The sequence below is a fragment of the Chrysochloris asiatica genome, unplaced genomic scaffold (assembly GCF_000296735.1).
Source record: "Chrysochloris asiatica unplaced genomic scaffold, ChrAsi1.0 scaffold00213, whole genome shotgun sequence".
NCBI classification, from domain to species: domain Eukaryota; kingdom Metazoa; phylum Chordata; class Mammalia; order Afrosoricida; family Chrysochloridae; genus Chrysochloris; species Chrysochloris asiatica.
In genome coordinates this window covers 4,824,314-4,836,065 of record NW_006408731.1, presented here as the reverse complement: position 1 = coordinate 4,836,065, position 11,752 = coordinate 4,824,314, and the positions used below count along the sequence as shown (strand labels likewise).

Here is an 11,752-nt window from a genome sequence, read left to right as displayed (position 1 = left end):
AGGGTACTGCAATAGTAGAGATGAAATGAAGTGTGTGATTATTTTTAATGTAAAACTGATGATCTGTCTTGTAACTACTCAATTCACAATAAAAAAAAAAAAAAAAAAGATAATGGAATTTTTCCATGAACTTTTGAGGGCCTTTCATATATATATAAATATATTTGTTGTTGTAGTTAGGTAGCATCGAGTTGGTTCCAACCCACAGTGACACCTATGTACAAGAGAACAAAACACTGCCTGGCCCTGCACCATCCTCATGATCATTGTTATGGTTGAGTGCATTGCTGCTGCCACTGTGCCAATACATCTCCTTGGGAATCTTTCTCTTTTTCGCTGACCCTCTACTTTACCAAACATGAAGTCCTCCTCCAGTACTGGTCCCTCCTGATAATATGCCAATCCCATTGAGACTAAGTGTAACACTGAAAGAACCTCTCTACAATCATCTATTGATCACAGAGACATGGTTAAGTATGCTTTGTTTAGATAAACCAGTATGTGTGTGAACTGGAACCCTACTAACAATATTTTTTTTTATGTACCCTCACATATCCCAAAGAAATAAGAACTGAGACATGAATAGATTTATGCAAACCCATATTAATTGTGTGGCACTGTAGCATAAGCACTGGACTGCTAACTGCAAGGCTCTGCAATTCAAACCCACCAGCTGATCAAACTCTATACAGGGTCATCTGACTCAATGGCACTTAGCAAGAACATATTCACTGTAGCATTATTCATAATAGCAAAAAGACAGATACAACATTAATGAGCATCCATAAATGCATGGATAAACAAACACACAATGAAATACTATGCAACATTAAAAAATAACGAAGAATCTATAAAACCTCATAAAGTGAATGAACCTGGACACCACACCAGGACTCCTGGAAGACATTATGCTGAGTGAAATTAGTCAATTACAAAAGGGCAAATATTATATGAAAATATTTTCACTATTATGAAAAGCTAAGGTAAGATTTACACACAGAAATAAACATTTTTAAATGATTATCAAAGATAGGAGGAAAAATCACTAACTAGATAATTGTTATTGTTGTTATAAAGTGCCCTAGAGTCAGTTCTGACTTATAGTGATTCTTTATAGGGTTTCCAAGGAGCAGATGGTGAATTTGAACATCCGACCTTGAGGTTCAAACCAACCTTGCAGTCCAGTGTTTATCCTACAGCACCATACCAGGATTCCTAACTAGATAAGCTACTAAGGGCTTTCAAATCAGTTCCAACTCATAGTGACCTTATGTAGAGTTTCCAAGGAGCAACCGGTGGGTTTGAACTGCCAATCTTGTGGTTTGAAGTCCAGTGCTGATCCTACAGCACCACACCAAAAGGGTAAGGCAGTATGCAATAAGGGGTCAGTCAGTACAATATCACTAAGGAAAAGGAAGATGCGGAGAGAAGCACAAGAGTTATGGATAATGAAGATAAATACTATACATACACAATCCAGTAATAACAACATTCATCTACAGTGTTGTTAGGCAGATACATAAATACGTAGGCAGAGTCAAGATGACCACTATGGGTAGTTGAATGAGACTATACCCATGACCATTTATGTTCGACAGAGGCTATTTGTATGTGCTATAAGTATATCCACTTGTATAGTACAGCAACAGCGAGAAAAGTAATGAAAATATCTTAGCCATAATCTAACACCTGGCGGGCATGAGTCACTGGACCTGAGGGCTCAGGACAATAGTCACAGGGGACATCAAGTTCAATTGGCTTAACAAAGCAATGTTCTGCATCCTACTTTGGTGAGTGGTGCCTCAAAAAACTTTTGAGCAGCTGTCTAATGTACAGTTTAGTCTCTCTGGAGCAAAGAAAAAGTAAATAAAATCAAAGGCACATGGAAACAATTAATCCAAATGATTAATGAACCACTTGAACCTCAACCTCCACCACATTGAAAAGTAGATGGTTCTGAGACCAGGAGAACTAGATGGTGCCTGGCGATCACTACTAGATGCTCTGAAAGGGATCACAATCGAAGATCCTGCACAGAATGGGAGGAAAATGTGAAACAAAACTCAAAATTATAAACAAAACAAAACAGCCTTACAAGTTTGATAATGACTGCTGGAACCCCCAAGACTATGGCCCATAGCCTGCCTTCAGGCCTAGAACTGAACTCACTCCAGTGGCTCAGCTATAACCAACAATAGACAAGTCTATTAGCTAATAGCTAATAGTGAGATGATGTTGTTGTTGTTTTTCCGTGTTGTCGAGTCAGTTCCTACTCATAGCAACCCTATATAGGGTTTCCAAGGAGTGACTGGTAGATTTGAACACTGACTTTGCAGTTCAGTGTCTAATCCTGCAGCGCCACAAACACTGCTTAAAACAATCAACCACATGAGCTCAAAAGGGCAGCATATGCCCGGGGATAAACCTCTGAAGAAAGGAAAGAAGGACAAATGGAAATGGTAAACTACAAGGAAGAAGTGGAAAGAGTGCAGTTACACTGTGAGGATTGCAATGAATGTCACGAAATGAAATATGTATGAACTGTTGAATGGAAAACTAATTTACACTGTAAGCTTTCACTCAAGTCACAATAAGAAGTTAACAGAAAAAGAAACCTATCATAGCATTCTTAATCTTAGTTATATGCAGACTTGTCTCAGCCACCACTCCATGTTAACATAATCTCATTTATGTTAAGGACTGTCATACCCATCTTTGTATCTAGTAATACCAACGCTATGCTTACACATGGTAAAACTCAACAAATAATTGCCGAGGAAATGAATGAATGAAGAGATTATTGGAGGAAATACTTTGTTTAAATTTTCTATACTATCAATAATAATATGAATAAATCTTGTACCCACAGTTTAAAATCAAAATGTTCCCAAAGCATCAAGTGAGATTGAAAGCAAATTGACAAAACATGGCCCTGATGACAATAACAAGAGAATGTACTTATCCATATTAATGGTACTAACCCAGCTCATCTTGGCAGAAGCTTCCTGGAGGGTTGATATATTTCATGGTGCTCATATCTAACTTCCAGTTGTGCTTTGTGCATCTAACAGACCTGGATGAAAAACCATACTTTAGTTTATCAAATTGTGAAAATTAAAATTACTCTTCATTGTTATTGTTGTTAAGTACTATCGAGTCAGTTCCAAACTGTAGTGACCCTGTATAGGATTTCCGAGGAGTGGGTGGTTAGTTTGAACTGCTGACCTTATGATTCAAACCAATCTTGTGATCTAGTGCATTAACCTACAGTGCCACACCAGGACTCCAATCTTGATTAGGCTTAAATATGCTATTTTGTGTTAAAATTAAATTGGTTGGATGAATCAAATACGTGAAAGGAAAACTATTAACAGTCAACACACAAACATCCAAGACAAAAATTATATTAATCATTCATTGCTGTTAAGTGCCGTCAAGCCAGTTCTGACTCTAGCAACCCTACAAAGGGTTTCCAAGGAGCAGTTGGTGAGTTTGAACTGCCAACCTTGCAGTTCAAACCGACCTTGCAGTCCAGCACATTAACCTATTTAGGAGTTGATTTTAAAAATGAAAATAAACTCCATATCACAAAGTGGAGTGTCACTTTAATCAACAAAATAAAATGGTCTTGAGGAATGGCTTTCTTACAAAGGCTAAGCTAGCTGAGATCCAGTTGGGACCATTACAAGGGAAGAATGTAATCAAGAATACACATCTATGATTTCTAATATTTCTATAACCCTTGACTTCTAGTATAGTGTTAGATTGAAGTTTTCATTTTTCGTAGGAAAAAGGTTCTCTTAGAGTTTGAAATTGCATAGCAGGATTGCCAGATAAAATATAAGATACCCTGATAAATTTGAATTTCAGATAAACTTTAATTTTCAATATAAATGTACTCTATATTCGTACTATATTTGTGGCATACTTACAATGAAAAAATATTTGTTGTTTATCTATAATTCAAATTTAACTAAGTGTCCTTTATTTTATATGTTAAATCTGGCAACTCTATTACAGAGTGAGAATCAGATTTTAACAAAACATAGGGCTTTTCCATTTCTTACCAGGACTTTGAGGGAAATAGGGTATGTGACAGCTGAGGAGAATAAAAGTTTTCATTTCTTCTCTTTGTTTTGGTAGAGTTTTTGGTAAGGTCTTTTTCAAGAGTTAAAAATACATTCTTGTAAAGCTATATGGATCCCACCCCCTCTGTGCACAGGGTTGACAGGGATGGGCAACTTAGACATTGACTACCCAAAATGGGGGGACTAAAAAGGCACGAAGTGACTGGTTTACAAGCTTTCAAAAGGGAGCCTAGTTTCAGAGGGTATGGGGGAAGGTAGGATCACCACTGAATTGTTTCCAACCTGTCTGGAAGGGGCTGGTGAAAGGAGATGGGGATAAGACTCTTGTGGTTCAATAGTGAATAATTGCAATCAGGACTGATTGTCAGTGTTGCAAATGTAAAGGTAGACTTTTGTAACAAAAGGAGAGGAGTGTTTGATCTTGAAGTCTAGGAGGGGAGGACCCTGGGACCATCAAGGGAGAAGAGCAGAGTTCGGGACCCTATCCAGAGAAGCAGTGACACCAGAGATGGAGGCACAGACGATGACATGGAGAGATGGAGCAGCTGGGGACCCCGGACTCAGGGAAGGAGAGGGCCTGTGGGCTGATGGCAGGAGGGGTGGGCTTGCAGGGTGTGCCCTTTTGTTGTTTAAATGATTATATATTCCTGAGTGCTTCAGTGTACATCCAAAAACAAACAAACAAAAAAGAGGGAATAGAAGCCAATGCCGTTGAATGATGATGCATGAAGGGGATTGTAATCATTGCAATGAAATGAAATATGACAGGATGAATATAAAGATGTAAAGCTGATGTTCTCCCATATAAACTATCACCCAATTCACAATTTAAAACTTTAAATAATAATAATAATAATAATAATAATAAAAGATATATGGAGAAATATGTCTCATATCAGAAACATGACTTTAAAAACAAAACAAAATCTAAAATGTCTACATTAACATATAAATAAATCATGGTAATATTCCCAAGCTTCATTATATCCAGATTTACTTTTAAATGTTGTTTTCTAAATATAAAGCCAAATTCATATTCCATATTTAAATTTACACTAGGCTTTCAGTATTCTGTGCTATGAAAGAGGAAATTGTGGTTAAGAGTTTCACAAGCAGGAGAGGTTATTTAAAAATAAATCATTAAAACATACAAAATGAGAACCACAGCCTCTGAGACTTGCTGATCTTGGTTATTGTGCCAAGAAGTAGGTTGGGCATAACAGGCAGGATTTTGTTTTTGATTGTATCCTATACAAAGAGATTGTTCAAATAAATTGCTACACAGAGAACCATATAGATCAACCAAATCTGGAGAGACAGAGGGAAGGATAGGATATACGTTCTGTGGATGCAGTTTCAGCATATAAATTCTTGCTGAGTTGCATCTGGAACTAAAACTCGGGGAACCTGGTATCTCATGTGCAGGAAAGCTAAGTGAGTACTCTCTGAGGTTAGCCTGGCATCAAAATAGGGTGAAACCTGGATCAATCACTGCCAAGGCTTTGGATTCAGAAGAGCGAGGTCAGCATGTGATACAGTTTTCATTATTTGTAGATGACTGAACTAAATTCTAGAAAAATCTGAGTTCCATTTAAAATGCTACCTGTACAAGAATTTCCTGGCCCAATAGTAACAGTAATGAATATTTTATTGAGTGCTCATCAAACAAGTTATTTTTAAGTGCTTCATGCATTTGGAATTACTCACAACCTTACTAAGTAGGTAATAGTATCATCCTCATTTTATAGACGAGAAGATCGAAGTTCAGAATGGTTAACAAATGTGCTCAGGGTTACTGAGCTGGTAAGCGGTAGTGTCAAGCTTCTAAATCAGGCAGTCGACGACAAGAGATCAAAATCTAACCATTAACCTCCCTTAAATGACTGACTATGTGGGCACTGGATGAAACAGCCCACCTAGGAGATGTAGACTGGAGATCAAAGAAAAGAAAAACAGAGTTTCAAACTGCAATACTTAAAGGAGAAAACCCCTATATCTTCCAGTGGTGGCAGAAGTTGACCAGTGAAGGATTATGTTTGAGGTTTCCCTGACTTAAATTCACTGAGACAATGGAAGGAAATCAAAACAGGACTAGCAGCAAATTACTTAGATGTTCTCTTAGAGTAGAGTTGCTAGCTAAAGTATGTCCTACTTGGGACACTTTTATATTATACCTGTATATTAATTAGAGAGTCTTGGTGTAGCACTGTGGGTTAACGTGCTTGGCTGCAAAGTCATTTTGAACCAAAAGGTCGGCAGTTCAAGCTCATCAGCTACTCCTTGGAAACCCTATACAGGGTCACTATGGGTTGGAAACAACTCGACAGCACTTAACAACAACAACATATATTAATTATTTATTTGAAATTAAAATGTTACTGAGCACCCTGCATTTAGATTTTCTACATCTCGCAGCTCTGAGGAATCAAGCAAGCTACAGGTGTAACAGTGGTCAACATTAAAGATCTAATAATATGTGCCACTGAGCCCAGAAACTACATATTCAGTGAAGCAAATCTGAGTGCAGGTGTGAGAACATACTAGACTCTGGGGACTGACTTCTATATGATTAAAGCAGGGAACTCTTGGCCAACTATCTAGCTCCTTCTAAGTACAATAGCACTAAACTGCCGACAAATAACCACAGGAACAAGACTGACACCAAAGTGGAAAAAGAAAACACAACACTTGAGTGACTGATTCTACATAGGTCAAGGCAGCCGGAAGTGAGTCTCAAAAGTTCAGCCAACCACTCACATGTTGCTGGTGTTAAGAATCAGAACACCAAGCATTAACTCAAGAACTCTCCCTGACTCTAACAGGCAACACTGCTCTGTCCTAAGTGTTAATACAAAAACCAGTACAATCATGTTCTGGTATTACTTCCTTGCTTACCAACACTAGTGGAGCTGATCATTATGCAGGTGTTATCCAATGACAAGTGGGGAAGTCACAGTACTAGCTCTTTTAAGAAATGATAGGAAGAGTTACTTCTGACCATTGGGGTTTTGTCATTTTTGTTCTGATTTTTTTTTTTTTTTCTCATTACAGATAGTAACTAGCATACCAGGAAAATACTAAGGGTTTGGTAAAGTGCTTCCCCAGCACCCTATTCCTCCCTACCACACACTCTGGTTAAGGGGGAAAGGATTACAAAACCAGAAAAATGCCTGCCCTCCCCATGCACACATAAATGTATACTCTTTCACATGTGTACCCTAGAAGCTTCCCTATTTAGTAAGCTTAGAATAAATGTTATATAATAATTCTCATGAGAAAGGGAAATTAAGCAAAGGTTATGAAATTTTGAGGTCATAGAAATGTCCTAATGAGTAAGAGTAAAGGTTTGGAATTTATTAGGGAAAGAACATCGGTATCATTAAAAATTTCTCAATGAGCATATTCCCAGCCAAATTGAGTGCAAGAGGTGAGAAAGTAAAGGACTCTTGATACCTTCCATCTAAGTCTTCGATATCCTTGATGAACAGGCCTCCTTGATGTTTGCACAGATTTTTGCAAGCCTTCAGATGACTTTTATTCTTGTATAAGATGTAGCTTTTGCCAGTGCTCTTATTTTGCAAAAAATTGACCCCTTCCTTGAGATTGTCAACTTCTGCACGTGACAGACACAATAAGATCTCAGTGGTTTGTTCAAGGCTGTGGAAAGGCAAATATTTTGAGAGGAAGCTTTAGTTAATACTAGGTTTCAAGAGACAATCATTTAGAACTGACAGCTTAAATAACTTTTCATATTAATGCTTCCTAAGAAGCCTCCCTCCACTTACCAAGAACCAAGTGCAATGAGTTAAGCCAACAGTTTGCACTTAACTACTAACCTGAAGGTTGGCATTTCTAACCTGCCAAGCAGCCATCTATCTGCTTCCACACAAATTCAGCCAAGAAAACCCTACAGAGCAATTCTACTTTGTAACACATGAGGTTGTCCTGAGTGAAAATTGATAGGACAACAATACACTTGCCTTTTTTTCCCTCCAAGTACCAGGCTTGGTGGCTACGTGATGGGGCACATCTCCCCTCACTTAATGTGAACCTGACTTTTTAAATGTCCCTCTTCAGTTTCCTTGACTCCTACTGCCCCTCTCACTTGCCTGCCCATAGTCTGCTGGCTCCTCTTCCCAGGTATTTCCAAAGAATGGCAGTTGTCCTTTGAGCTTCTTTTGACCCTGTGTTCCCACAAGATGCTTGCCTGGTGAAAAAGGATGTGTGCCCCTCCTTGCTATAACTTCCGTTGCTGTTGCTTCCTCTCTCAACCACACATCTTTTAGAAGCTCAACACTACATTCTGTTCTAAGAACCCAATGGACTGCCTCCTTGCCTCCGCATAGTAACACCTGGATTTCCATTTGCTTGAAAAGCAGTTCCTTCACTTTTCATGTGTCACCATCACTCTTGAGATTCAAAATATCACTCAATCATTGCCCCTGGACTATGCCATTTAGGTCCCCCTAACTGCAGGGTTGGTGGTTCAAGCTCACCAGCTGCTCCTTGGAAACCCTATACAGGGTCACTATGGGTTGGAATTGACTCGACGGCACTTAACAACAACAACAAGAAATGGAATCTACCACTAAGTAGTGATTTACTTCTAGAAGATTTGAACATAGTGTTCCTGGCATACTGCCCTCCTTGCTCAATTACCAGTGACACTTTTTATAGAACTAAGTATTTTTTGTAATTTGCTATCCCCACAATTTAGCTAGTATCTTTCACATTGTATGTCTTCAGAAGCTATCTGCCTACATCTCCCATTAAACCCGAATTGAATAAGTGACAAAGAGCTCTGGCAGCAAATGAACAATGTTGTTGTTGTTGTTGTTGTTAAGTGCCGTCAAGTTGGTCCCGACTTATAGCGACCCTGTATAGGGTTTTCAAGGAGCAGCTGGTGAGCTTGAACCACCGATCTTGCAGTCTGACGCACTAACCCACAGTGCCACAATAGGACTCCAAATGAACATTAAGATTATTTTATATTTTTTCAAGGAAACTACAGATGTGACATTTCTCACACTTCCATCTCTAAATACTAAGCACACTGTGTCTATGATGTAACTCTGATTCATAATGGAATGTATATTTTGCGTGTTTGTTTGCACGTCCATGGTATGAAATCAGGGTGCAAGTTGTTAACTTTTGCACTCGATTCTCAACCAAAAGTGGACACAATTCTGTCTGTATTTCAATTTATCACTTAACTATATATTACAAGCACGTTTGTGACATTTTCACTTTCAGTTTTAGAAATACTGCACACTTCTTAAACAGGGACTAAAAGTAATTTAAAAGAAAAACAAACACCAAAGTTGAAAATAACAGATAAGCTATTTCCAATTTTAAACAGATAAAGATATAATTCATCCTCATTGTCATTTCTGCCCTAGATTCTTGGTAAGTTGGCTCATAATAGACTTGAAATCTTTTAGAGAACAATTTAAAGGGATGCCATAGGATGGAATGCATTCTAAGTCTCATGGCTTATTTTTTTTATCGCTTTAATCTTGTTAATATATTGATCCAACACAAAGTCAAAGTAAGCAATAGGCAATTCTGGAAATCATTTAAAATACAAAAGGAAAACTCTGAAAATGTTGTTTTATCCAATTGAATAAATGCCTTAGCAAAAGTTCTGTGTCAGAGTCCAAGTTGTTCAATGCACTGTGCAGAGCAGGTAGAACTGACCACATTGGTTTGTTTTCCAGTTCTGTGCAAAGCCTGAGGCAGCAAAAGAAAAAAATGCACATGTGTTCTTATATACTTTTTTAAATGGCTTATTAGAAAAGTTTGTTTTTTTAAAGTATTGTTGATGAGTTTTATTTCATTAAACCAAGGTTATAGATTTATAATAAATTCTCTTTCAGGTTTGAATAAAATATTTCAACTGAAGTGATATGAGTTTGGGGAGAATGAAGATTCTGTAGGAGAAGCACTGAATTGCAGTAGGTAATTGGAGTTCACCAGCTGCTCTACGGGAGAAAGACGAGTCTTTCAGCTTCCACAAAGACTTACAGTCTTGGAAACCCTATACAGAGTCGCTATGAGTTGTAACGGGCTTGACTGCTCTCACTACCACCAACAGAATGAGTCTGAATACATCTACTTTTTCAGGTACTTTAATGGGTCTGGAAAAAATGAACCATTATAAGTATCTAAAAACATGAATATGTTGTTGTGGTTAAGTGCTGTTGAGGTGGTTCTGACTCACAGTGACCCTGCATAGGGTTTCCAAGGAACAGCTGGTGAGTTTGAACCACCAACCTTGTGGTTAATAATCCAGTGCTTATTATACAGCACCCTCACCAAGACTCAAAACACCAAAACAACAACACCACACACAAAAAAACATGAATATAAGAATTCATGTTTTATCCTTTGCCTCAGGTTGCTCAAAATGGTTTCTATTTATTTAAAATTTTGATATTATCTTATAATTTTGCATAAATTTTGTTTTTTTTAAAAATGTTGTTATAAGATAGTACTTATCTTCTATTTTTTGGCATTTTGACATTTAAAATTTTTGGCATCCCCTTAAATTTTACCAGAAGAAAGATCAGGCTGATTTTTCCAGTAAAGGTTTGTAGTCTAAGAAACCCTACAGACCAATTCTACTGTATCCTACCAGGTCTCTATGTGACTGAACTGACATGATGAACGTGGTTTTGGTTTTAAATTTTACACTTAAAGCATGTACCACATCTCTCTCACCTTCCTGGTCCTGTGGTTTTTTGATGCTTAGTTATGTCTGAGGCTCCTGTGTGGTATAAATAGTTTGTGCTCAATTATTATCAGTTGTACTGTGGGTTAGGTGTTGGACAGCTAACCACAAGGTCAAAGGTTCAAATCCACCAGCTGTTCCGTTGGAAATAGCTGAGACATCGAATCCCATTAAGATGAAGAGTCTCAGAAGCCTTACACAGGATTGTTATGTCATAATTGAGTCAATGGCAGTGAGATGGGCTTAACTACCAGAAAAACTGGCGGTTTGACTGTGCCAGGTGGTATAGCAAAAGAAAAATCTGGCCATTTGCTTTCATAAAAATAACAGTCAAGAATACTCTATGGGGTGAAGGAGGCTTCCTGTGGAGCCTCTGCATTACATAAGACCATAGGTGGAATTCTGAACTGCATCCAGAATCTTCTGAGGTGGGAAATTTCCACTTGAAAGGACAAGCAGACCAGTCTGCAGCGGCTAGAAGAACAAAAGATACTTCTTGAAAGAAAGACTGACAGGAAAAGTGCAAAACAATATAGGCAGTCCGACTGATTACTACAAGAACAGGCAAGTTGCTCGTCCAGAAGACATCAAACCAAGTGGTCGGGTCCCCTCAGGGCAAGCCCCCTTCTAAGACTAAGACTCAATGGGAATACATGCTCTGATTGGTGACCACATTTGTCAAGGATAAGGGGAAGTGAGGGAAAAACAGCAATGAAGCTGTGAGCTAAGCCCTACAACGTTCAATAGACTCCTGTGAACTTGGATGGAGACCTGGTTGGCCAGAAGTATGGCAAGACCTGGGGACTCTTGAGCCCAGAGTCAGTGATGTAGCCACAGAGGACTAGAGTGGCGAGTGAAGCAACCAGCTGATAAGAAGAGAGGGCATATGCATAAGAACACCCACACTTGCAGATAATACCCACTTGACCTGGCT

At 38.4% G+C, this 11,752-nt stretch overlaps 1 protein-coding gene across 1 annotated transcript in view; it reads right to left on the bottom strand.

The window, feature by feature from the left end:
• LOC102830793 (cytidine monophosphate-N-acetylneuraminic acid hydroxylase-like) overlaps positions 1 to 7,741 on the bottom strand; it is an 83,445-nt gene extending 75,704 nt beyond the window's left edge. Inside the window, exons 1-2 of the mRNA XM_006872825.1 lie at positions 7,542 to 7,741; positions 2,982 to 3,073 (exon numbers count right to left, since the gene is read on the bottom strand). Of these exons, the coding sequence (XP_006872887.1) occupies positions 2,982 to 3,036 (55 nt within the window). The 5' untranslated portion in view covers positions 3,037 to 3,073; positions 7,542 to 7,741. The remainder of the gene's footprint in view (positions 1 to 2,981; positions 3,074 to 7,541) is intronic.
• Positions 7,742 to 11,752: the final 4,011 nt, after the last annotated feature.